Genomic DNA, 27,918 nt, shown 5'->3' on the forward strand with positions numbered 1-27,918 from the left:
GGGATGTATGTGTCAGCACTTAAGTTCAGAGCTACTGTACTGAATGTCTAGGGAGCTATCTGATCTTGACTCAAGGCTTAAATTTAAATAACTAGTTATGCTAGGTCTTTGCATTTTACCAGAATATTTTGCTTTCCCACCCAAAAGTTCCAGTTGGCAGGAACAACAGCAGCCATGTTCTCATTCTTGAAATTCTTAGAAACTCCAAGCCATCACCCTGCTGCTGAGTGATGTGTAAAATAACTTCTGATACCTAGTAACAATTACAGTTGTTCTGCTGTATACCATCAACACTGTATAGGAAGAAGATACAAATTATTTCAGGACTTTGGAGCTGTGCTCCAGCTTCGCTCTAGCTCCAGCAAAAACCTGTAGCTCCACTGCTCCAGGGCTGCTCCGCACTCCAGCTCCAGGCTCTGCTCCAAAGCCCTGGATTATTTTCTTTATCTCTAGCTATACGTTCCTTTATTGATAGCTTTTAATTCCAGTGCCCATATTAACTGCTATTCCTCCTGTTTCTAAGTTCAGAGGGTATGGCTACACTGGAGAGTTGCAGCGCTGGTGATGGGGTTACAGTGCTGCAACTTACTCTGTGTCCACACTTGCAAGGCACAGCCAGCGCTGCAACTCCCTAGCTGCAGCGCTGGCTGTACACCTGGTCTGCTTGGGGTGTAACGATTGCTGCGCTGGTGATGCAGCGCTGCTCGTCAAGTGTGGCCACCAAAAGGACTTTTATTGGCTTCCAGGGTTTTAAGAGGTATCCCAGAATTCCTGTCCACAACAAACCGGAAGAATGGCTGAACTACGAGCTCCCCGGACCTACTTATCTAAAAAACAAACACAGCTGCTCTTTGCTCCAGTGAGCAAGCGAGCGGAGGCAGGGGAATTGCTTTGGAATGTTTACAGCTGTTTGCTTGAGGAGAGAGGGGAGCAGGGAGTCCATGTTGAGCAGCTCCTTATGTGATCTGAAGGCTATTTAGGAGTGCATAATTTGCATTTAGTGAATAAGAGAGAGGTGGGAGAAGGGTTGAAACTTTTAAAATGATTGAAGGTAGGTGCTGTGTATCTTCCAGTCCTTAGAACTTGCAAGGCAGGGAGCTGAGAACAGTGTGAGGTCCAAAAATCCACTCTCTCTGTCTCCTCCACACTCCCTGTTACACTCCACCCCACCCTCCTGTTTTGAAAAGCACGTTGCAGCCACTTGAACGCTGGGATAGCTGCCCACAATGCACCACTCCCAACAGCGCTGCAAATGCTGCAAATGTGGCCACACTGCAGCGCTGGTAGCTGTCAGTGTGGCCACACTGCAGCGCTTTCCCTACACAGCTGTACGAAGACAGCTGTAACTCCCAGCGCTGCACATCTCCAAGTGTAGCCATACCCTCAGACTCTCTGCTAAACATGGTATTAAATACAAACTCAATAGATCTGATCAGTAGTATAGTGTTTAAATTATGCTACTTGGTTTATGGAGCTTTTGATTTGAAATGATGCACATATGCCAGTGGTGAAATCCTGGTCCTATTGTTTGAAGTCAATTGCAAAACTCATTGATAGTGGGACCAGGATTTCCCACAAGGTAACCCCTGCCGTTGAGTTGACATTGCCAAGAATGTTGATTGGAATGATATCAAATATGATAGCTGAGAGTAAATATTTAAAATATGTTAGATGCGCTCACCTACTGAGATATAAAACATATATATGTTAAATGCCTAAAAGTAGTGTAAAACTCACTCATACCATCTTCTTGTTGAGCAGGGAATCCTCCCTGTTAAGCAATGGAATGTCTCTAAAGCCTAGTGATTTATTTGCCTTCATATAGACTACTCATTTAAAGTATATGATAGATCTAAGATCTGGCAGAAATCTGTCCTTCCAATTTGTGGTGATTTCAAGTCCTAACGTAGGTACAATCTGGCAAATATGAAGTAAATTTTTGGTGGTAATTGCTACAGGATTCCGTGCTACATGTGTACTACCCAGCGAAACCTGAGGAACTACTAAATCTCATTGTTGTGGCTATTACTACTTCATGTGTAATTTGTCAAAATCTCATAAACTAATGTCTTCCTATTGGCTGAGATTTTCACTCTTGTACTAATGAAATATAATATTTGTGTCATGCTCCAATAAATTAAATCAATGTGTGTGTTGACTGTGGCATATAAGTCTTTATCTGATGAAATTATATTTTCTGACAGCATCAGCAATTATAACAAAGTGATGGTTCCGTTCTATATTTCATATTTATCTTGACTAAACTTGAATTAACTTTATTTTTAGAATTTAATTCCTGAAGTTTTTAATGCATTCCTTAGCCCCTTTTGGGAGAGCCTCAGTTAAATCAGTCTGAAGCTAAATTTTGGATTTTCAGAATAGTTGTTACAGTTCATTACTATATTATTTTTAAAAATGAAATTTCCTGATTAAAGAAATGGGTCAAAATGACAATATGTACTGATCCCACCCTGTGGTCCTGGAAATGAACACACTCTGTATATTCAAAGAGACTGTTGTATAAAATTATCAAAGGATTCTTTCTTTTAATTTTGTAAAAGTTTCTGATTTAAAATTTAATTTAAAATGGTTGTTCTTCTTTCTCATCCCAGCCTCCCATTCCCTTTTGTTTCTTCCCTCTTTATGTTTTCCTTGTCTTCTAGGAATTATATAGAAGCGATAAACTTATTTCACATAGACACTGAACAATCTGCAGATGGTAATGAATAGAGATGGGTCAAATCCAAACACCTTTAAATATTTGGAAAGATTTTAAGCTCTGGATCTGAAATTTGCATGTGTCCCTCATCTTTCTAATATGCTAACCCAAATCACCGGATCCCAAGTGACTTCTGAACTTCAGTAAAGTTCAGATTTGCATCCAGAGACTAACTTCATGGCTCAACCCATCTCTAGTAGTGATTTTTGGTCTCAAGTCAGGAACTCTTAATTTTAATTTGTTCTTCTTATGTTTTAAGTAAACTATCTTGCCTCTTTCTCCTCACGAACAAGAGCACAAATGTAATCACACATTTTGTAGATGGCGGTGCAAAAAGAGCGTTGTTTGGTTTTAGAATTAGTTGTCTCGTTTCAAATGTTTTTTATGAACAGGAAGGGGGAGATGATGAATATGTAATCTGTGTTCAAAAACATAGGCAATAAGCACGTAGTCCTGCAACAATTGCTTACTGCTGGCTCCAGAATTTATTAGGATGTGTAGTTCTACTGACTCTTATGGGACTTACCCAGTGTAATAACCGTTGTCTCTGGTAACTAGAGCTAGCATAGTCAGGCCCTAAATATACACAAACCTAATGGCATGTAGGTACACTGTCAATTTCCTCTGCTAAGTTCAATAAGTTAATACAGGATAAGAATTTTCTCAGGTGATCACTTCCTGTGCTACAGCTTTGAGGAGGGGCACTGATTCCTGGAAAGGTAAAAGATGATGTTCTCTTACGAATAGCTGTGGGGGTGAGGAAGGGGACGATGGTACCACCTTGCAGAATAATACGGTATAAACCAGTTGTGACCATCTAGCAACAGGAAAACAAAGCCTACCATGTGCATGAATGGAAACTCAGCGCACGAAAATTCCAGCCTTGATTACTGCCAGCTTTCTCTTGTTCTCTGCTGGTGCCAAGAGCTCACATATCCTATCTCAGTGGTGTTTGTAGTATTGCTGAGAACATGGGTTCCTGGCATGGTGCTTCTTTCAGAGCAATTCATTTTGTGAAATATAAACTGGAGAAACACTTTGTGTTCTCCTCTTCCATTGCTGCCCAATTTGGGATGACTTCAAGCTTCTGTGTTCAAAATTCTAGCACGGGTGCTCTTTCTGTGGAGTTTGCAGTTGCTCTGTAGTGGTTCCAATCTGTGTGCATTTCTAAATCACTTAGGGCTTGTCCAGATGGACAGTTAATGCGTACCTAACTAGGGTTTAAATCCACCTCAGACTAACGTGTCAAACACTAACTGTCTGCTTGGACCCTGCTCCTGTGTATAAAAGTTCCCTGCTGCATGTTGAAGATTGTTGTGTCAGGAGGATGAGCCACGTGACAATACTGCAGGCCTCAACTTTCTGATCCCAACGGTTATATTTATTTTTAAAGTTCCTCTTTGCAGCACTTTCATATTTAACAATAAACCTGCAATTGCTTCCTGTGTTGTGTCTTTTATATGTTTGTTAATTTTATAGCCCCTGTATCTCTTTTCATTACATGACTTATTAGTGATACTTTGTGTGTGGAATATAACCTCTGTGTGTTATTTTGCAAATAATTCAGATCACACACTATTCAAACGATTTTAAAAAATGTTATTGAAATATAGAGAGACAAGGTGGGGGAGGTAATATCTTTTATTGGACCAACTTCTGTTGGCGAGAGAGAGAAGCTTTCAAGCTTAATCAGAATTCTTCTTCAGGTCTGGAAAACAGTATCATTGCTAAATACAAGGTTTGAACAGATTGTTTAGCATAAGTAGTTAAGGCATATTTCAAGAGACCATTCAAAGTGAAGTGTCCCATTAACACCCCTCCAGTCAAAGGGTGGAAAGGGGGAGGAAACTGTTGGGGGGTTGTTAGTGGGTTACAGATTGTTATTAAATGCCATAAATCCAGTGTCTCTGTTCAGTTCATGATTGTTAGTGTCTAACAAAGTTATGAATTTAAGTTACCAGACTCACCTTTTGAAAGTGTTGCGCATATTCCAGTCCTTTCATTGTGAACCGTGTTTAGGTGACACATTGCAGTTCAGTTTTAGGTGTCACAGCACTGAGATAATTCTCTTCAGGTCTAAACAGTTCTGATCTTTTAGATTTATACATTTGTCATCTGTTTAATAACATTGGATAAGCCTTGAGACCTTTTCAAATGGTTGATGTTTTTGGTGGCGTTTTCTGATATTGGTGGTAAACAAGCAACAAATGACTCATCTTCTCAGTACTAATTTGTAATGTGATTTTCATATGCCTATAAATAACCATATTCAAGATCATTATGGAGCCCCACAGAACTCTGTTCTGGGCTGTGTTTTCTGTAATGTCTTTGTGTTCTCACCAGATTCCATGTTTGCACATTAGTTTGGTACTTCATTTTACTGTGCCTTTATGGATACCTCACATCTAGCTAGATATGCAGACTTGTGTCAATCCTGCAAAGCTCGGTATATCCAATAGTGAATTTTATTTAACTGAGAAAATCCATATGTAGGAGTATTTTGCAGCTTCTCAAGTCAATGGCTGACACTATTTTTCTTAACTCTGTAACTGTTATGAGACTCATGTTTAGCTGTGCGTGGTTTAAATTTGTTGTTTGAAGTAGTGTTTTAGCCATGTTGATCCCATGATGTTAGAGAGACAACCCACAAGGTGAGTGAGGTAATATCTTTTACTGGACTGACTTCTGGTTGTAAAAGAGACCAGCTTTTGATGTACACGGAGCTCTTCTTCGGGTCTGGGAAAGGAACTCAGTGTCACAGCTATATACAAAGTGGAACAGGTTGTTTAGCAGAAGTAGATAAAACATATTCAAAGTTAGTTTGCAGTGCTGTTGTAGCTGTACTGGTCTCAGCATATTAGAGAGACAAGATGGTTGAGGCTGTAACTTTAGCTGAACCAACTTCTGTTGATGAAAGAGACAAGTTTTGGGCAACTGGAAAGTGTGGCAGGGGAGGGATAGCTCAGTGGTTTGAGCACTGGCCTGCTAACCCTAGGCTTGTGAGTTCAATCCTTGAGCAGGCCACCTAGGGATCTGGAGTAAAATCAGTACTTGGTCCTGCTAATGAAGGCAGGGAGCTGGACTTGAAGACCCTTCAAGGTCCCTTCCAGTTCTATGAGGTAAGTATACCAGCAGAAGTTGGTCCAGTAAAAGATATTGCATCACCCACCTTGTCTCACTCATATTCTCAGACCATTCAAGATGAAGTGGCCTATAAACACCTCCACAGTCATAGGATAATAAAGAGTGGGGGTTAGAGGGTTACAGGTTATTGTAATAATAAAAACATTGGATTTATGGTTTAAGACCATGATTTTTAGTGTCTAGCAAAGTTATGAATTTAAGTTCTCAGGCCTATCTTTAGCAGGTGTTGTGCAGGTTTCCTTGGAGGATGAGGACTGAGAGGTCAGATACGGAGTGACCATTTTGTGAAAAGTGTTTGCCCATGGGTGATATGGTGTTTTTGTCTTTTTATCATTTTTCTGTGTGAGTTCATTCAAGAGCATAGTGAGTGATTGTCTGGTTTCACCCATGTTGTTGTTAGGACATTTAGTGCACTGGAAGAGATACACCACATGTTGTGATAGCCATGTGTAGGACCCATGGATCTTGAAAGGTATGTTGTGGGGGGTATTGATCATTGTAGCAGTGGAGATATTTGTGGCATTCTATACCTTGGAGGAGCTGAATATCTGACCACCTTTGAAAAACTGTATGCAGTGCATGAAATCCCTGATGCCAAGAGAGTTCCTATCCTGATTGCAAAATTAACTGGTAAATCTCCAAGTGTATTCAATGAAATGCCCAGAGAGGATGCTTTACACTATTGTAAATTTTAAAACACTGTTTTACAAAAGATTTAGATTAAACCGTAAACATATAGAGTTAAATTCAGGAATCTTAAGAGGGATATTGGTATGAGTAATGGGGAATATGTGAACAAAATGAAAGATTTGATGGGAAAATAGGTGAGGGCAAAGGTGTTACAAGCTTTGAGGGAATATTGGATTTTGTTGCTCAAGAGCATTTCCTAGGCATAAGTAAGGCTGATGTAAAGCAGTGTCTATGGGACAAAAATGTAAAGTCTGTGAATGAGATGGTGTCTCCAGCTGATGGCTTTGAACTGACCCAGGCATCTGTTGAAAGCAACCCACCAAAACGGGTTTAAAGCTGGTAGGAAGGGAAGATTCCCTTTTATCTCTAGCAAGAAGGAGGGTGGCTGGGAGGCTGAGCACTCACCTCCCCAAAACCATTCCTCTACCCCTTATTCAAAAACAGAAGAGCCTAAAAGGTGCTATAGGTGTAATTCCACTGATCACCTGAGGAATAAATGCCCTGTGCTAGGAGGAAGCAGGCAACCAATAGCTCATGTTAGTTCTGCTGCCCTCAACACAGAACCCCCTTCCCCACCGCCCAGGTAATTGGAACCGATTGTGTTGGTTTTGTGAGATTAGCCTTTGCAGAGACACATATGGAGCATGTTAAGGTAGCCATAATTAATGGCAGGGAATGCTTGGGGCAGAGTGATACAGGAGTCCAGATCTCTCTGATTAAGCAGAACATGGTCCCAAAGGTCAGCATATTACCTGGCCAAATGGCAGAGATTGTCGGGGTGGGCAGAAGCAGATCCCTTATACAGTACTACTAGCTAAACTCCATGTGCTGTGGGAAGGTTTGGAAAGTGTTTTGACTGTGTGCATAATGGAACACCTCCTAGCTGACCTGTTTCTTGGTAATGATTTTTTCTGTGTAGCTCACGTTAAAGTAATTTGTTTGCAACAGGAGGGAATTTTATGCTGGGACCCCAGAGGGAAAGGGTAAGTAAGCGCTCTTCTTTTCTAGCTTTTCAGTGAGATCTTCAGCTATCGATAGCAGAATAGTTTGCTATCATCTCTAACAACTGAGAAGAAACAACTTTTATTTTTTTTAAATGATGCGTCAAAAAATACACAACTTCCTTGGATTCAATATGAAAAATTTATGATAAATGATCCCAAAAGGCAAAGAACTGCCTTTTTTATTGGTAGCCTGGGAAGAAAGCATATTGTTAGTGTCTGGATCAAGAATAAACTGTCAACTTTGGCAGCCGTGGCTAAAATAACTGCCTGAATATCATCAGCTTATGAAACTCACAGCCAGACTGGGGAATCGCAACCAGTGTTCCCTCAAATTTTTTACGTCCATGTGCGGAATGAAGTTTGTTCCATGCACCAATAGGGAGGTGATGTGTGGTGGGGGTGGGACTGGGGGTTGGAGTGTGGGAGAGGGCTCAGGGCTGGGGCAGAGGGTTGCAGTGCAGGGGGGTGAGGACTCTAGCTGGGGGTGCGGGCTTTTGGGTGGAGCTGGGGATGAGGAGTTTGGAGTGCCGGCTGCTCCGGGGCTGCAGCAGAGAGAGAGGACTCCCCCCAGCCCCCTCTCGCTGCAGCAGCTCGAGGGTGTCTGAGGGGCATCTCCCGCCAGCTGCGGGAGAGGCACCTCTTCACAGCTGCAGCAGCTCCAGCAGGGCTGGACTGGACCATGCAGGGGGAGGGGTTCCTCTCCATGGAAGCTCCAGTGTGGGCTGAGCCAGGCTAGGGGAGGGGCTTTACTTCCTGGTAGGGCTGGGCCAGGCCGGCAGAGGAGCTCCTCTCCCTGGCAGCTCCGATGGGGTGGGGCTGGGCTGGGGGAGAGGTGCCTCTCCCCGCCTGCACAATCCTTGATAGCCTGCTGTGCGGCCACGCACCTTACAGGAAACTTAGATCACAAGCAAAAATAATTTTTTTGAACCTAGAGAGGGGTGTGTTATCTTACTGAACAGTGAATGTAGCTCTAAGGGCAGAGCAAGCTCTAAGGTTAAAGGTTAAAAAACGGTCACAATTATGAATACACACCAACCAAGTGGCAATCCAAAGCTATGGGAAATCATCCTACTACAAATGTGCTCAGGATAATGCTGACCCCATTGTTACACAAACTGTGTTTCTTTATAAGAGATCTTAAATTCTTGTGATCACTTGGGCAGATACTTGCCTGTCTGGTGCTACAGCTGTTAAAACCCAACTTAATACTATGGATTCTAAAGCCAGATGGGATAATTGTGATGATCTACTCTAACCTCCAATGTAGCACAGGCTATTGAACGTTCCCAACATAATTTCTAGAGCATCTAAGAAAAACATCAATATTGATATAAAAATTCAGTGATGAAGAATCCACCACAACCCTTGCTAAAATGTTCCAATGATTAATTACCCTCACCGTGAAAAAAATACATTATTTCCGGTCTGACTTTGTCTAGCTTCAACTTGCAGCCACTGGATCGTGTTACACCTTTCTCTACTGGACTGAAGAGCCCATTATTAAATATCTGTTCCCCATATAGGCACTTCAAACTGTAATCAAGTCACCTCTTAATCTTCTCTCTGTTAACATAAATAGATTGAGCTCCCTTGAGTCTGTCATTCAAAGGCATGTTTTCTAATCTTTTAATCATCCTTGTGCCCAGAGCCTTCCTTAGGGGATGGTGAATCGGGGCAATCCCTCCAGGCCCTGTGGTTTGGGGGCCTGTGGGCTGGGCAATTGGCTGGCACAGTATGGGTGGTGGGTGAACCGCTGGCTGGGGAGGCTACCCTCAGCCCTGCGCCTTCTACCCAAAGGAGAGTGTGCACCCCGGAGAGCCGGGAGGGAGAGCTTTTGGCAGCGCCACTGCAGCCTCCCCAGCCTTGGAAAGGTGGGCAGCATGGCCCCAGCTCCTTGGAGCCCAAGAGTGTTGCTGAAGCAGAGCCCTGGGGGTGGGGCAGAATAAGTGTGGTGCCACCCCTGGTGTGGACGGTCCCAGAAGTGATGTCACTTCCTCCTGGGCCCCACACCTCCCTAGGAACGGCCCTGCTTGTGGCTGTTCTCTGAACCCTCTCCAAATTCTCAACATCCTTCTTGAATTGGGTGCATCAGAACTAAATGCATTGTTCCAGCAGTGGTTGCGCCGGTACCAAATACAGAGGTAAAACATTCTCTTTGCTTCTGTTCAAGATTTTCCTGTTTATGCATCCAAGGATTGCATTAGCTCTTGTGGCCAAAGTGTGACTGACCCTGGAAGCTCATGTTCAGCTGATTATCCACAATGACTCCCAAATGTTTTTCAGTCACTGCTTCCCACGACAGTGTCCCCCATCCTTTAAGTGTGGCCTACATTCTTTGTTCCCAGACACATTCATTTAGCCATGTTAAAGTGCTCATTGTTTGCGTACATCCAGTTTACCAAACGATCTGGATTGCTGTGTACCAGTGACCTGTCGTCTTCATTATTTATCACCAAAGTGGTTTGCCTTCAATTTCATTTTTCTTTTGCGCTTGGTTCTCAATATTGTGTTCGGATCACCTCTTGTTGAGTGGAGAAACATCAGTAATCCCTATTAGAACAGTAAAGCTGAATTATCTTTATGTTTAGAAAAATTTAACAGAAAACAAAAAAACAAGTTCATGTTCACTTGGAGTATGTTGCCTATACATAATCCATACTATTACAAAGTCAGGTCCATGCTTATAAAGAGACCATCTTAATCATCATGGGGGGAGTGGTTTGTTCTACGACTGTATGCACGTGAAGATATCACACCACTAAAATTCAGTTAGTCCCATAAGATAGAGACTAAGTCTCAAGGAAACATTTGTTTTTGATACTAAAAAGTCACTGCTGCTGGTTGCAATTTAGAGAAAGACTGACCTTTGTTAAATTACTATGTCTTTATTAGCAGCAGAGAATCCTGTGGCACCTTATAGACTAACAGACGTTTTGGAGCGTGAGCTTTCGTGGGTGAATACCCACTTCGTCAGACGCAGGTAGTGGAAATTTCCAGGGGCAGGTATATATATGCTAGCAAGCAAGCTAAGATTAAGAGGTTTAGTTCAGTCAGGAGGGTGAAGGCGCCTGTTCGAGCAGTAGAGGTTGAAAACCAAGGGAGGAGAAACCTGGTTCTGTAATTGGCAAGCATTCACATCTTTGTGAGTCCAGTAGTGATAGTGTCAATTCCGCAAATGACTGAAGCTCACAGTTCTCTTGAAGTCTGTTCTGAAGTTTTCTTTGGCTGCGGATAGCCACCTGAAGTCTGCTAAGTGGAGGGAGGTGAAGTGCTCTCCCTAAGGTTTTGTATACTTGCCATGTCCTTGATATCCTGATTTGTGTCATTTATCTTTTCCGTAGGCTGTCCAGTTTGGCCGATGTACATAGCAGAGGGGCATGCTGGATATGAATGGGTATATACATTGGTGGACCGTGGCAGGTGAATGCAACAGTGATGGATGGCGACTGTAGGTCATATGATGGTGTCGCTGTGTAGAATGTGGCCCAGAAGTTGGCATGAGGTTTTGCAATGGATTGGTTCCTGAGCAGAGTTACATGGTACGGTGTGGCAGTTGCTGGTGAGAATACTTCAGGTTGGCAGGTTGTCTGTGGGCAGGATGGCCCTGCCAGCCCAGAGATCGTGAAAGTGTGGGATCATTGTCCCAGGATTGGGTGTAGATCCTGATGATCGCGTTGGGAGGGGTTTTAGGTGGGGGCTGTAAGTGATGCCCCGTGGAGTCCCTGTTGGTTTCTTTCTTGGGTTTGTCTTGCAGTAGGAGCTTCTGGGTACACGTCTGGCCTCTGTTGATCTGTTCCTAATTTCCTCGTGCGGGTATTGTAGTTTTGATGAATGCTTGGTGGAAGATTTGTAGGTGTTGGTCTCCTGTCTGAGGGGTAGAGAGATGCGGTTGTACCTACAGTGCTTGGCTGTAAGATCACTGGATCGTGTGATGTGCCCGGAGGAGCTGGAGGCATGAAGGAGGCTAGCGGTCGGTAAAGGTGTTTGATATGATGGTGTTAATGTGACCATCACTTATTGCATCCGGGGTGTCTAGAAAGTGGGATCTCCTGTGTAGATGGTCCAGGCTGAGGTTGATGGTGGGTGGACAGTTAGTTGAATCCATGGTGAATTTTTCCCTTAGAGTCGTCCTCCATCGGTCCAATGATGAAGATCATCATGTACGTAGGTAGAGAAGGGCGTGAGTAGACGAGAGCTGATGGAAGCATTTTCAGTCAAGCCATAACAAATATTGGCGTATTGTGGGGCATGCGGGTGCCATAGCAGTGCCAGGCCACGATCTGGCAGGTATATATTGTCACAAACTTGAAATGAGTTGTGTGTGAGTATAAAGGCACAGAAGCTCAGCACAAAGTTGGCTGTGGCATGTCATCAGGGATACTGTTCCTAACAGCTTGTATTCCATCTGTTGGGATGTTTGTGTAGAAGAGCCTCTAATCCATGGTGGCTAGGAGGTGTTTTCTGGGAGGTGACCAATGCGTTGAGTTCCTCGGAAAATCAGTGGTGTCACGGAGACAGCTGGGAGTGCTGGTTGGCATACGGGTCTGAGTAGAGAGTCCACGATATCCAGACGTCCTCCGTGGAGAGTGCCAATCAATCCTCAAGCCTGGACCAATCTACACAGAGAGATCCACCTTCTAGACACCAACGGTGCAAATAAGTGAGGTCACATTAACACCACTCTTAATAATCAAATAACCTAGCCGACCGCGTACGCCTACCTTCACTGCCTCACTCCATCCCGGGACATCCACAGATCCATTGCTACAGCAAGCACTGAGGTACAGCACCGCATCTGCTCTAACCTCAGACAGAGACAACACCTACAAAATCTCCACCACAGCCTTCTCAACTACAATGACCCGACGAGGAAATTAGGAACAGATCAACAGAGCAGAGCGTGTACCCAGAAGCCTCCTACTGCAGACAACCAAGAAAGAAAACCAACCCGGACTCATGGCACTCGATTAACAGCCCCAGCGAAATACGCCTCACGCATCATCAGGGAATCTCACCCATCCTGGAAATGATCCACACTTTCACGATCTTGGGTGCCGCCGGACCAAATCCTGCCACAGACAACGCTGCCTAACCTGAAACGTATTCCCACAGCAACTGCGACACCGTACAAAGTACACTCTAGCTCAGGAACCAATCCATGCAACAAACCCTCGATGCCACTCTGCCACAATTCTACACACGACACTCATTCATGGACCTAACCAGATCACCATACCATCACTGGTTCATTCACCTGCACGTCCACCAATGTAATATACGCCATCATATGCCAGCAATGCCCGCTCTGCTATGGTCCATCGGCCAAACTGGAACCAGTCCACTACGGAAAAGGATAAATGGACACAATCAGATATAGGAATGGCCAATATACAAAAACCTGTAGGAGAGCACTTCAACCTCCCTGGCCACACTACAGGCAGACCTTAAGTGCTATCCTGGCAGCAAAAAAACTTCAGGACCAACTTCAAAAGAGACACTGCTGACTGTCAGTTCATTTGCAAAGTTGACACTATCAGCTGGACTCAACAAAGACTGTGAATGGCTTGCCAATACAGAACATTTCTCCTCCCTGTGGTTTTCAACACTCTAACTGCAGAACAGGTCCTCACCTCCTGACTGAACTAACCTCGTTATCTCTAAGCTGCTTGCAGCATGATATATACTGCCCCTGGAAATTTCCAACTACCTGGTCTGACGAAGTGGTCTTCACCCACGAAAGCTCACGCTCCAAAACGTCTGTTAGTCTATAAGGTGCCACAGGATTCTCTGCTGCTTTTACAGATCCAGACTAACACGGCTACCCCTCTGATACTATGTCTTTATTAAATGTCAAAGTAACTAGAAAAGATTAGGATAAAAATTAAGTATCCAAAGAAGGTTTATGTAGCAACCAGACTGGAATGTTATCAAAATCTCAGGACAGTTTAACAAGTTTCTTGTTACAACCTGTGGAGAAGAGCATCACTATTTTGCAAAACAATCAAAAGAAAACCTATTGGGTTTTTCTTTTATCTGGTAACATTCCTTAGCCTTGTCTTTGGCATAGCATACTATATGAGCTGAAAGCATATTCCTTGTCTAAGAGTATGTCTGTACTTGCAGAGTTACAGCACCGGCACTTACAGCACCGCTCAGAAGCGCTGAAGGGAAACTGCTGTTGTGTGCTGTCAACTGCCTGCACAATAGCATATTCACACTTGTGGCACTTCAGTGGTATTTGGAGCAGTGCAGTCTGGGCAGCTGTCCCACAATGCATCTCTTCTGCTGCTAAGAGTTGTGGGAAGGCAGAGGGGGTCGCAGGGCATCCTGGCTCCTGTCCCAATTCCCCAAGATGCATTGCTTCACATCCCAGTAATCCCTGTGCTTCTGTCTGCATTTGGCGCCATCTTCCAGTGGTTTGTGTACTGTACACTCTGCCTCTTCGGTCTTCAGGAATGGATCCTGCACTGTTGAGCAATATGCTGCTCGCTCTTACTAACACATTACCTGTGGCGGTGAAGTTATTCCTTAAACTACAAGGGCAAGAGGATATTGACATTGATGTCACCATGCGTAGTAGATATGATATGAGATTACTTTTTATATATTTAACACTATTATAAATGCTGGAGGTGACGTGGGGTTTGTGGTGGAGGCTGACAGCTCGTGACCCCCATGTAATAATCTCGTGACCCCCTGAGGGGTCACAACCCCAAATTTGAAAACCCCTGCCATAGGAGAAGTCGAAATGTCCACTGTGATCCTGGGAGACCCCGCTTACCCATTAATGCTATGCCTTGTCAAGCCATATAAGGGGCACCTTGACAGCAGTAAGGAGTGGTTTAACAACAGGCTGAGCAAGTGCAGAATGACTGCTGAGTGTGCTTTTGGCTGTGTAAAGGCCCGCTGGTGCTGCCTACATGGGAGGCTGGACCTGGCCGATGATAATATTCCTATGCTTATAGCCGCATGCTATACGCCCCATAATATTTGTGAAGAGAAGGATGAAAGCTTCACTCAGGGCTGGACCTGAGGATCAGTGCCTGGAAGCTGAATTTGAACAGCCAGGGACCAGGGCTATTAGGGGGTGCAGCCTGAGGCCTTAAGGATCAAGGATGCCTTGAAGGAGCAGTTTGAAGCTTAAAGCTACCAATATTTGTTGCTATGCTTGGGAGTACAATGCTTGTAATGCTAAGAGGGTGATTGTGATTGGTGCAGACAATGGACTATGAAGGTGTGAGAGAATTGCTTGTTGCTTTGCAGGGCTCTGTTTGCTTTTAGTTAATCGAATAAAGATTGCTTTCAAACCAAAACAATTATTTTATTAAAAAACAACTGGAGGAGAGAGACAAACACAAAAAACACATCATCACTGCGGGAGCTCGGGAGGGAGGGAAGGTCCCAGGAGGAGGTGGGGTCCCGGGACAGTTAAAGATTTATGTACGTTCAGGTATCATATACAACCTTCTCCTTTGGAGTATGTGCAGTGGTACTATACTTGAGCAGGGATAAACTCCAGAGGGACGAGCGTTGAGTGCAGTGGGTACTGGGAGTCCACAAGGCTGGACTGCGATGGGGCAGGAGTGGAAAGCAGCAGGTACAGATTGGAGCCTGGAGGTTGATAAGAGTGTTTTGGAGGTGTCTGGGAGGCGGATGGGAAAGAGTTTTGCGACAGTGGCTGCAGGCAAAGGTGGGCGCGGAGTTGCTCGGTTTGCAGTGCTAGTAGCACCTGGATCATTTCCACTTGGCGCTCCACAAGCTGAAGGGCAGGAGAGGGAAGTAGCCCAGGGGAAGGAACCGCTAGTTCAAGTGGTTCATCACAAACCTCAGGGCCCCTGGGTTGGGACCTGGAGAAGAGGGTGGGCCCAGGTCCCTCCCTCTCCACTCCTCTCCTCAAGGACGCTAGTAGGGTAATTTAAAATACCGATTCAGAGGCAAGCAATGACGCCCTGAACCTTCCCCAAAGAAGAGAGAGTGGGAGACCCAGCATATCAGTACCGGCAGTTTGCCACACTAGCTAGAAAGCATGTCCTCATTCACCAACAGAAGTAGCTCCAATAAAAGATATTATCTCACCCACTTTTTCTCTCGCATGTTCTAAGAGACCATTCAAGGTGAAGTGGCACATTAACACCTCTGCAGTTGTCGGACAAAAAGGGGGGTTAATGTGTTACAGATTGTTATAAATCAAGTGTCTTTATTAAGACCATGATTTTTAATGACTAGCAAGGTTATTAATTTAAGCTCTGAGGCTCATCTTTTGAAGGCATTGTGCAGGTTACCTTGGAGGATGAGGACTAAGTTCAGTTGTGGAGTGATAGTTTTGTGGAAAATATTCACCCATGTGAGATATGGTGTCTTTTATCATTTTCCTCTGAATTTATTAAAGAGCATAGTCGTCGTTTGGTTTCACCCACATAGTTGTTGGGCATTTAGTGTGCTGGATGTGTTATACCACATATGGTGATTGACATGTATAGGACTCTTGGATTTTGAAAGGTGGGTTTGGGGATGGGGGTAAGTGTTGATCATTGTAGCAGCGGAGATGTCTGCTTTTATTTTTACTCCACACCAAAAGAAGGCTGGCAAGCTAAGTATGAAACAGGCTGTGTTTCCTTCTGCAGTGATGCTGTGTATACAATAGAAGAAGCAAACTTTTAAACATTCATGCTGAATTATGGTTTATATTTATAATGTTTGGTTTATGTTTCTAATTTCTATCTGTTAGCAATACAAAATACCTGAAGTGGTTAATGGCTCAAAACTGAGACTTTGTGAGTCGTGTGATCTGAGTGGATTGAGAATTATTGTAGTCTGCTGATTTCATGTGACCTCAGATAAGATCATGAGGTATGAAAAGTGTGTGAGAGAATCCTGCAATAGTTTTTAAGGACACAAAATTCCAGTTGTGCAGTTGGTGTGGGTTCTTTTTGAGCCATAGGTGGAAAAGGAAGCTCTAGAGTCTCTCTGTCGATTGTTCTGCCTCCACCTCTTTAGAGTCATTATTTGGATAGCATTAGTTACTGCCTTTTAACAACACAATGGGAATAGCTGTACTTGCTTGAAGTGATCATATAAACTCCTGAAAAATTTAGCTCTATGTGATTCTGTGCCAGGTATTTCTTTACATGATTCTACAGACTCTGCAAAATAGTCATGGGACTGAATCAAGCCTAGTAGATGATTCCATCTACGTGCATTTCATCATTCTTTGTGGTTCTTCAGTGCTCCATCTAAATGCAAGCTAACTCATTCATAAGAATTGTTGTACTCATTCTGTGAATGGTTTCTTATTCTGCTTTGGGGCAGTTGTCCATTCCACCCCCATCCATTCAGACTTAATTTTGTAGTGTAGACATGACATATGTCGACCTAACTTACGTCAGCATACAGCCATTGCAGTTATTAAATCACTTCTGTGTGCGCACAGTTGGGTCCTTATGTTGGCAGTGTGCGTTCTCACCAGGAAGACTAGTATCGATTGTATTGTCAACATGAGGCATAGTTGGATCACTCCTGAAAGCCAGTAACAGTCGATGTAAGCGACGCAATGTCTATTCTGCTCTGGGAGGTGGTGTTACTAATTTGGCATAGAGAAGCACTTAAGTTAGTGGCAGGAGACAAATTTAAGCGAGGACACTTCCACAGCTAGGTTGATGCAAGGCAGCTTACGTTGACCTAACCATGTAGCGTAGACTAGGCCTTAGTTACAACTTGTGAATTCTCAGAAACTAAAGACAAACTGCTTTCTAACAGCCATCTAAAGTGCAATTACACTTTAAGATCCCAGCACAGAATGAGCTTTTTACACTTGATCAGTTACACCCAACTCTTTTCACCAGGAATCTGGCAGAGGATAAAAAATTTCAGAGAGCACCTCTCAGGATTAGCGATTTGCAGGAGCTGAGCTGTACTCATTTTATGATATGTCTGTAGGTTTTTATTCTATTTATACTCATTATATTCATAATAAAACTGCTGCTAAGGAATTCCTCATCACATATGTACTGATGAACTGTGGGTGTAACATCCAAAGATACATTTCCGACCATTCAAAAACATTGGCTAGTAAAACACTGTTTGGGTTACTAGGGCTCTACCTAAAGGATCTGATTTGAATGGTTTTAGTTATTCTTATCATAGGCTGTGTGTGTTTTGAGTAAAGATTCTCTTTAAACCATGCAACTAATGCATCATTGGAACTTGTTGTCTAGTTAATTTCTGTAATTGCATCTTTCTGTGTATACGTGTGTGTGTGTTAGCCAGTGGTCCATTAGAATGAGCAAAATTGCAGCAGTTTAGAGCTTACAACATACTTTAAAAGGACTAAAAACGTATTAACTTGGTATCCCTCTGGGAAGAAAAGCAAATACTAAGGAGTTAGTGAAGGGTAACAGTATAGTATAGTTAAACCTGTGTGGTCATCCTCTTGCAATTTGCCATTTCAACACTTTTCCCTAGTGGTTTAGAAACTTGTGTTTAACTTTTATTAATGATGATGTTTCAGAGAGACTAAGGACCAAATTCACTGATAGCATAGGCAGGCACAACTCCACTGAAGTCCAGTTGCCCCTTAGTTCAATTCTCTGTTTAATTTTAATTCTATCTCTAATCTGGGATTTCATGCCCCCTATAACTTGTGGAGAAGTGTGTTCCCCTCCAAAGGAACAGCAAAGATTTGCAGATTGGGTTTGATTTTTAATTTTAAGCACTTGTGTGCAAGTAATGGAAGGATTGGCTTGGCTCTTCAGATCAGCTTGTCCCAAGGTTTGAAGAAGAATTACTTGACACCTACTGTCTAGACAACTAGACGTACTAGCCAGATACAGAACAGAAGGGGAAAGAAGCAGCAGAGTGATTCTCATGTCTGAGGAGTTGGCCATCTGCTGCCATTTCTAGATAAGTGAGTTAGTGATGTCACAAGTTGTTGTTTGATCTTTGGTGAGACTAACAAGATCTGCATTTTTAAGACTAAAAGATCCCAGATGTTACAACAAAACTAGCCCCCTTATACAAGATCCTCAGCTGTTACTGGAAACATTGTTCTCTGTTGACTCTCCAGAAGATACTTCAGGTACTTCCTTTTCTGGTGTTTTCTGCTCTTTCTTTAGACTAATTTAGAGCAAATTGTATCCAGGTTGATCCCCATACACAGGTGCAAGTGGTTGGACTTAAGTAAAGTTTACTTCTTTCCTAACAGCATCTTTAGTTGAAGAATGGTGTGAAGCATTGTAGGGCAGGGGCCATGTATTCTGTTTGTGTCCGTACAGCATCTAGCACATTGTTGGTGCCACCAATAACAAGGAATTAGTAATGATTGAAAGTATACTGGGTATGTTATGCATATTTAAGCTTTCAAATATTGTTATCTTATTGGGGACTTCATTCGAATGGAGCAGATCCACCCTGAACCGTTAGGACAGTGTATGCAGACCAGCTACTTTCATCCTTCCCTTTTTCTCTCACTAGCTTTAGTCTCCAAGACTTCCTTTGATAATGAAGAACTTGAGATGGCTTCCTTGGTTGAGTATCATCACTTTCAGGGTTATGACCTACCTCTTGGCCTCTTTCCACTACTAGGACATCTTGGAAATCTTCCTCTCTTTCCACCCTTGTCTTTAAACAAGTTGTTGCCTCAGCGCAGATCTGACTAGTTCAGTGGTTTCTATTACTCTAGTCTCTATATTGCTGGTACCCTGAGAGAAAGATAATATAAAAGTCAATGACTCTAAAGCTTTAGTATTATTCAATCTTATATTGATGAAGCTTTTACCACAGACTTTGTACAGTGCTGTCAAAGTCTTACACCTCCCTAGCTCTTTGAGCTGGATAGTGACACACGTACGCCTATTGCTGATTGTCTGCATTAAACTTATTTTCTGTTGAATTAGAGTTCAGACGTCGTGAAATGCCATTAGGCTAAAACTTGGGGGAACACATTTTCAGTTGAGAGAATCTCTTTCTTATTGATTTCTTCGCAAGGATCATGGCAGTCTCTATGGAATAAGTAATGCTGTTTCCATCAAACATACTATTAATTATAAAAAGGTAATTCCATCGTTTCACTTACAAGACAGTATGTTTATCAAACTCTTAAATCCTTGCAATGTCAGTGAAGGGCTTTGAAGATATAAAAATTGCTAAGTATTATTCAGCAAACTTTCTACAGGGCCTGATGTTTCCATTGAAAAATCAGGGCATGCACACTGTCTGGCATAATTTATTAATACTAGAAAGCAAATCACATGGTGTAGCCGTCAATATATTTCTCAAAGCTACTGTAGCTCAGTTATTCATTGGTCCGTTTTATACCTTAGAAAATTGAAAAGGATGATTATGAGAAGTGATAAGAAAGGACATAGACTAAGACACTGACTGGCAGAGAGAACACCAGGGTGTCCTGATTCTGTAGCACACAGCACCTATTTAAGTCAGTGATCATTTTGTGTGGTCTGCTGTAGGATTGGACCCTATCAGAATCCAGGATGGTCATGAGGGTTTAATATAAAATGGTGCTGTTTACCATAAAGAATGCCCTGGAAATCAGTTATCAAAACAGTTCTGCTAATTTGATAAAGTTGAAATTATTTGATATTTATAAGTAGGGACATCTCTTTCTCTCATACTCCCCCTACCCCCACACCTGCTTCTGCTTCTTTTACCAAGGTATTTTCTGTGGCACAGCTTTTAATATAAATACTGATGATTAAACCATAGACTAGAAAGCTACAGCATTATTCTGTTAGCCAGACTTTAATATCCTTGAGGTTATTTCATGTGGAAGACTCAGCTGGCAGAGGCAACTCAGTTTCCATGGTGATTTATGTTCTGCTGTCTCTTTCCCCATGTAGTCAGACAGTAGAAAATGGTACAGTTTCTTTTGAATAGATTAAAGGTGCCAATTTCATATTGGCTCAGAATTGTGTATTTAGAGGCTGACTCTCAGCATCAGAAGCCTGTTACAGAGAACTCCATGCCATTTTATTAACATGGAATTAAGACTGTTGCATCAGAAAATTCTTCTCCATGTAGCCTAGAGTGAAGTAAGCCTGTAGCACTTTTCTTGGTAAGTAATATTATACACATCTACCCAATATAATGCGGTCTGATATAACGCGGTAAAGCAGTGCTCCTGGGGACGGGGCTGCTTTACCTCATTATACCGGAATTCATGTTACTGCAAGCGGTTCCTCTGCGCCTGCCCGTTACTTGCTGCAGTCCTCCCCAGAGCCCCCCTTTGCCCCAGCTCACCTCCGCTCCACTTCCTCCCACGAGCACACCGCAGCTCCACTTCTCCGCCCTCCCAGGCTTGCTGCGCCAATCAGCTGTTTGGTGCAGCAAGCCTGGGAGGGAGGAGAAGTGGAGCTGCAGCGTGCTTCTGGGAGGAGGCGGAGCGGAGGTGATCTGGGGCAGGGGGGCCGCAGCAAGTAAGGGGTGGGGCGCACAGGAACCGCTCCAGCTCATCTCCACCTCCTCCCCTGAATGAACCACTGTCGCTCCGCTTCTCTCCCCCGCCCTCTTCCAGGCTTACCAGGCCAAACAACTGATTGGTGCAGCAAGCCTGGAAGGGAGAGAGAAGTGGAGCGGCAGTGGTGCGCTCAGGGAGGAGGCGGAGGCAGAGCGGAGGTGAGCTGGGGTGGGGAGTGGTTCCTCTCCCTACCCCAATATAACGCGGTCTCACCTATAACACGGTGAGATTTTTTTGGCTCCTGAGCATTGCATTACATTGGGGTAGAGGTGTAAATGCTTTCCTCAGTGAAGCTCTGCTGTTCTCCCCTATATAGTCTCTCTTTTATATGTATGAACATTTAAATGATTAAGTGTTTACATCCAAACATCAAACCATCTATCCTCAAACTTGTAAAAACAAATTGAAAACATTTTTATTAATACTTTTATAAAGCTTCCCCACATGCTGACCACTAGAGCCAATGTTGTGGGTCTGCACACTACCTACCATATCAAAACTGTGTTAATTTCCCCTCTATAAACACATGCTATTTCCAACAGATCTCCGAAGACAGACTCTTAACAGTCTGGAAATGTCAGTTAAATCCTTCCAGCTTTTAACCTAGTTAAACCACATTGGGCTATAGATCAAAGAAGATTGCTATGATGCAGTGTACCATAAGGACTGTCTGTTTTAAACCTACTGCTGCTCAGGCTTTTTCTTAGAAATTAACCCCACTTTTTTCTCCATTATCTAAATGGAAGGTGTTTTTAAATGCAGAAGATGTATTCCTGCAGTAGATAAATACTGAAGAAAAGTTAATAGGCTTCATATTTTTATTTAATCTGAATGAAAAATATTGGTACAAGCTACTTCGAGATCAGTCTTATCTTGACTAAGAGTTCCATCATCTGACTTTGGAATGTGGGCAAGTAACTCTTTAGTAAACCACTCCCTTTCCCAGATTAAATATTTATTCAAGTGCTGTTTGCCTCTCACCAGGTCACAGAAAGTGTCCTGTATGAGCTGCAGTATTCCACCCATGGGATAGAATAGGAAGATTGCACTGGAAGGCTCATCCAAAGGGCTCAATAAATCCTGACTTGACTAACTTTTAAAGTGGCACTTCTTCAGCCTTGGGCAGAGGGGGTGCCCTTGGGACCTCTTGCCCCTGAACCAGGCATCATCTTTAATACACAGGTGTGGCCTGTGGAAACTACTTTTCTTAGCATGCAGCACTATGGATTGATTCCGAGATCATGCCTCCCAATTATTAAGAATGAGTAGGTGAAATCTGCTCTATTTTATGCCAAGTGTGCGGTGCAGCCCTTAGGCTTCTGGCTAGTTGCCAGTATAGCCTCTGGTGGAGCTAAATGTCGCTGCACCTGATCTAGGGGGAGATTTTCAAAGGTATAAATGACAGGCACTTAATTGCCACTGAAAGTCATTGTGTACTCATGTACACTAAAAGGTGCAGTACAGGGCTGCCCAGAGGGGGGATGCAAGTGAGGCAATTTGCCCCAGGTCCCAGGCCCCGCAGGGGCTCCCAAGAGAATATAGTATTCTATAGTATTGCAACTTTTTTTTATGGAAGGGGCCACCTGAATCCTCTGGGTGGCCCTGGTGCAGTAGTTATTGTGAACACCTTTATAATACTTTACAACACTTTTCTGATTAGTCAGACATAGCTGTTTCAGGAATGGTTCAACTAGTAAGCAATTTAAATGCGAGGGGATGCTTTCTTCAGATTTTTTTATTTCCAGTTCAGAATAATGTATTTTCACAATAGTCGATGTGGCTGCATACATTTCATAAGACTTTGGCCTAACTATGTATTTGAAGAATAGAAAATACAGCTGGACAATGTGAAAAGCAATGTGATTTTATGGAAAGTAGGTTTCCTCAAATTTGGGATTCTTTTTTGATAAGATCACGTTTGTTTGATTAAAAATAGAACTGGTTTAAAATTTTTAAACAAAAGTTTTCCATCAGAAAATATGGATTTGACGCGATCAAAATGTCCATAGGGAACCAGGCAGGCTACTTGGCAGGTGGACAGACTTACTAGCTGACTGGCCAGACAGGTTGCCCTGCTGACATAATATATCTTATAAAAGTAAAATCATTTTTACTTTTACATTATTTTATTATAAATTGTAATATTACAGAAGTTGCATTAATAAAAATCAGTTTGCCCTATAGATAGGAACAAAACTCTTTCAGCCTTATCAAAAGGAAATTAAATGAAGCATTTCAATTTTTCTGAAATATTGGAATTTTGTTCTGCAGGACATTTTGAAATCCATATTTTTGGTCTGTGTCATAACAGAGGTGTTGTTTTTTTGGGGGGGGAGGGTTGTTTGGTTTTTTAATTTTAGAAGTTCCAGCAAAAGGGGAATTCTGGGCTCTGGCCAGTTCTATGTAATGGTAATTATGCTGACATAATATAATTTGCCTTCTGTAAGGCATTCGACTGAATCCTGCATTACATTCTGATTTTAAAAAGAGCAGAATACAAAATCATTGTAGCATGCGTTAAATGGACTAACAACTGGCTAATGGTTGATCTCAAAGTACTTTATAAAGGGGGACTCGTCATTCACTTGGGAGCAGGGGAGTTTCTAGTATGGTCGACCAGGGACAGTTGTTGGACCAGTTCTGATATATTTATCAATGTTTGACGAAAAATGTCGTCATTGCTGATGAAAATTTGCAGATGATACAGACATTGGTGGACTATTAGTTGATTATAGGTAAGGCTATGTTTTAGTCATGGATATTTTTAGTGAAAGTCACTGACAGGTCACTGGCAATAAACAAAAATTCACAGCCTGTGACCTGTCTGAGTTTTACTATATACCCCTGACTAAAACTTGGGCAGGGTCTTCCTGGGGGCATCATGGGTGCTGGGGGGAGGGTGTTGGCAGAGCCGGCAAGCTCCCTACCTGGCTCTGAGCCTCCCCCCCCCCCCCCACAGTTGTAGCAGAGTTTGGGTGTGGGAGGGGGCAGGGGTTGGGGCAGGGAACAGAGTGAGGCAGGCTTTGGGCAGCACTTACCTGGGGAGCTTCCCGGAAGCAGTGATATCTCAGTTCCTAGGAGGAGGCGTGGCTGGACAACTCTGAGTGCTCTTCTGTCCAGAGCTCTAGCTTCGCAGCTCCCATTGGCCAGGAACTGTGGCCAATGGGAGCTGCAGGGGCAGTTCCTGCAGCAGAGGCAGCACACAGAGCTGCCTGGCCGCACCTCCACCTAGGAACTGAGCGAGGGGGATGTCGCCGCTTCCAGGGAGCCCCCCAGGTAAACGCCACCCAGAGCCTGCCTCACCCTGTTCCCTGTCCAAATCCCCTGCCCCCTCCCACACCCCAACTCTGCTGCGGAGGGAGGGGGGGTCACCCAAGACTGCCCCAGCAGCCACTGGTGTGACTGGTGCAGGAGCTGCCTGGGGTACCCCTGAGCCATGCACGCCAGCCGCTACAGAAGTCACTGAGTTCACAAAACGTCACAAAATCCGCGACTTCCATGACAAATTTGCAGCCTTAATTATAGGGACAAGCTCAGTGCTATAGAGTGATCAGGATTTCTTATAAGCTAGGCTCCTTTAAACAATGTACATTTTAATACAATCTAAATGCAAGGTCATACACCTAGGAACAAAGAATCAGACCACTGTCTATCATGCTGACCACTATTGTCTCATTAGAACAATTTACCAAGGGTTGTGGTTGATTCTCCATCCATTGAAGTTTTAAAATCAAGATTGGATGTCTTTCTAAAAATACACTCTAGCTCAACCGCAAGGTATGGGCTTGCTGGAAGAATTACTGAGTGAAATTATATATCTTGTGTCCTGCAGGAAGCCAGACTTAGATGATCATAGTGGTGCCTTCTGGCTTTAAAGCCTTGGAAAAAGATAATATGAGTAACCAAACCTCCTGCTAGGAAGGCTCTTTCTATCAAGTACACTACTGAACAAGGTGCATTACAGGGTTTTTTTGTCCTCCTCTGAGCCATTTCATGTTGTGCAGTATTGGAGCTAAGAAACGGGAATGGTCTGACCTGGTGAGGAAGCTTGTATGATCCAAAGCTAAGTATAAACCGTGAGAATCACTGGTACAATTAATTGTCAGTTAGAAGTGGATGAACCAGAAGCTTAATTATTTTAAAGCTTTTCAGCTTCTTATTTACACATTTAATGATACTAATTAAATGCTATGGTTGGAATTGTCCCCTCACTGATGCACACGTGGAGGGAGTAGTCACTGTGTGGCTCACATCTGATATTGAGCCCTTCTGTGGGAGCAGGAGGAAAACTGTCAAGACTGGACCACAAGCAGTATTTTTTAAGTCTGAAAGACAGAATATTGACAGATTAAAGTCCATTCATTCTTGTTCAGAGGAATGTAGTCATTAGTCGGAATTCTAGATTTTTCCTCTCTACTGTGTGAAAGGTGCTTTTTACCAACTTTTAGAGATCATTCTTTTAATACTTTTGAGGTAACCTGTTTTAAATTAGCTGATGAATGCGGTAACAACAAAGGAAAATGGGTAGTGGCTTTTAAAGCTATAGCTTATGTTACTCAGCTAGAATCTATCAAAGAGATACAGATGAATATTTTACAAATAATACAACTTTGCTATGTTCTACTCTTATTCCTAGTTGCAAACAGTACTAGTCGGAATTGTCTAAGTCACAAATCATTTGAATTAAGTCTAGTAGAAAATAAATTCTTGGTTGTTAAAAATATATTTATCTTGTTTGGACTGTCAGAATTGAGCTTATATCTTGCTGAAGCTATTTTTTATTGGAAATGAAGGCTTTGATGTCCTTTGTGAATAAGAAATAAAATTCAGTTTGTATGTATGTCTTTCTCAGTAGATTAGAACAGCCATTATATTAATGATAAACATTTTAATTTATGGTGATAGCCATTACTTGAAGGTTCAGATGTTGTCCAGTTATGTAGGAATAAAGCTTTTGGTGCTGCGTGTGTTAACTTCACTATAAATAATGAGAAATCATTGATCGTCTGCTTGCTGATTTTGTATTGCAGTGTGCCAGGGTTTGGATCCCTGATCCAGAGGAAGTCTGGAAGTCAGCAGAACTTCTCAAAGATTATAAACAAGGAGATAAAGTCATCCAGCTTCGACTCGAAGAGGGAAAGGTAAGGTTACATGTTGTCGTTAGGCCTATAGCCCTTAATATTGGCTGCAAGCCATTGTATACTAGTATGAAAGGTCAGTTTTTCAAAATGAGGCCATATTAACCTATGTGCAGTCATTTGGGCTCATAGTCTTTGATGCCTTGTACATGACAGGAATTATATAATTGAAATGCACAACATTTATTCTCACTTGATTTTCTTACCCTCCACCTTTCCTATACTTCCCTCATATTTTTATATCATTATCTTCTGCTAATTCTCTAACTGAAGTCATCATCTTGTTTGACATCCCAGTGAGCTGCTGTGGAGATGCTATCACAAGAAGAGAGGAAACATTCTATATATGGAAAAGTTGATTTTTAGAAGCTCTTCCCTTTCCATTAAGTATAAGATTAGGGTTCCTATGGGCAGGGCACTTGGAACTAGGGTTAGGGTTCCTATGCATAGGACTTCCTAACCTAGCATCTGGTCACTCTCAGAACCCAGAGAGAACAACCACCAAAAACTAACAGCACACACAGAAACTTCCCGCCCTCAAGATTTGAAAGTATCCTGTCCCCTGATTGGTCCTCTGGTCAGGTGACAACCAGGCTTACTGAACTTGTTAACCCTTTACAGTCAAAAGAGATATAAAGTACTTCTGTTCTATTAACTCCTACTATCTGTTTATAACAACTTGGAACTGGGGTTAGAGTTCCTATGAGTAAGACACTTGGAGCTAGGGTTAGGATTCTTATGGGTAGAGATTCCTGCCCTAGGGTTAGCGTTCCGAAGGGTAGGGCACTGGGAGCTAGGGTCAGGGTTACTATTGGTAGGTCACTTGAAGCCAGGGTTAGGGTTCCTATGGGTAGGGGACCCTGCCGTAGGGTTAGAAATCCTAAGGATAGGGCACTTGGAGCTAGGGTTAGGGTTCCTATGAGTAGGGCACTTAAAGCAGGAGTTAGGGTTCCTATGGGTAGGGGTTCCCGCCCTAGGGTTAGGGTTTCAAAGGGTAGGGCACTTGGAGCTAGGGTTAGGATTCGTATGGGTAGGGCTTTCTGCCCTAGGGTTAGGGTACCTATGGGTAGGGTCCTTGGAGCTAGGGTTAGGGTTCCTATGGGTACGTCACCCCGGTCTCGGGCTGGGGTTCCTATGGTTAGGGCATTTGCAGTGAGGGTTAGGGTTCCTATGGCTAGGGTACTTGGAGCTAGAGTTAGGGTTCCTATGGATAGGGCTTCCCGCCCTAGGGTTAGGGTTCCGAAGGGCAGGGTACTTGGTGCTAGGCTAGGGTAGGGTATCCTTCCCTAGGTTTTGGGTTCCTATGAGTAAGACACTTCAATCTTTCGTTAGGGTTCCTATGGTTAGGGCACCCCTCTCTAGGGTTAGGATTCTTATGGGTAGGCCACTTGGAGCAAGGGTTAGGGTTCCTATGGGTAGGGGACTTGGAGCTAGGGTTAGGATTTCTTTAGGTCGGGGTGCTGCACCCTAGGTTAGGGTTCCTACGGGGAGAGCATTTGGAGCTAGGGTTTGGGTTTGGGTTGGGCTTGCTGACCTAGGGTGAGGGTTCCTAAGGTTAGGGTTCTTCAACTAGGATTAAGGTTCCAATGGGTAGGGCTTCCCTCCCTAAGGTTTGGTTTCCTAAGGGTAGGTCACTTGGCCCTGGGGTTAGGGTTCCTGTGGGTAGAGTACTTGTTGCTAGGGTTAGGTTTCCTATGGGTAGGGCACTTGGAGCTGGGGTTAGGGTTCTTATGGTTAGAGCACTCCACCGTAGAA

At 43.3% G+C, this 27,918-nt stretch overlaps 1 protein-coding gene across 8 annotated transcripts in view; it reads left to right on the plus strand.

Annotated features, from left to right (window-relative positions):
• Positions 1-27,918, plus strand: part of MYO5A (myosin VA) — a 199,244-nt gene that overhangs the window by 35,604 nt on the left and 135,722 nt on the right. For all 8 annotated transcript variants that reach the window (XM_075069627.1, XM_075069629.1, XM_075069631.1 and 5 more), the window contains exon 2: positions 26,056-26,166. In XM_075069627.1, the coding sequence (XP_074925728.1) occupies positions 26,056-26,166 (111 nt within the window). The remainder of the gene's footprint in view (positions 1-26,055; positions 26,167-27,918) is intronic.

The sequence above is a fragment of the Chelonoidis abingdonii genome, chromosome 9 (genome assembly GCF_003597395.2).
Source record: "Chelonoidis abingdonii isolate Lonesome George chromosome 9, CheloAbing_2.0, whole genome shotgun sequence".
Taxonomy (NCBI): domain Eukaryota; kingdom Metazoa; phylum Chordata; order Testudines; family Testudinidae; genus Chelonoidis; species Chelonoidis abingdonii.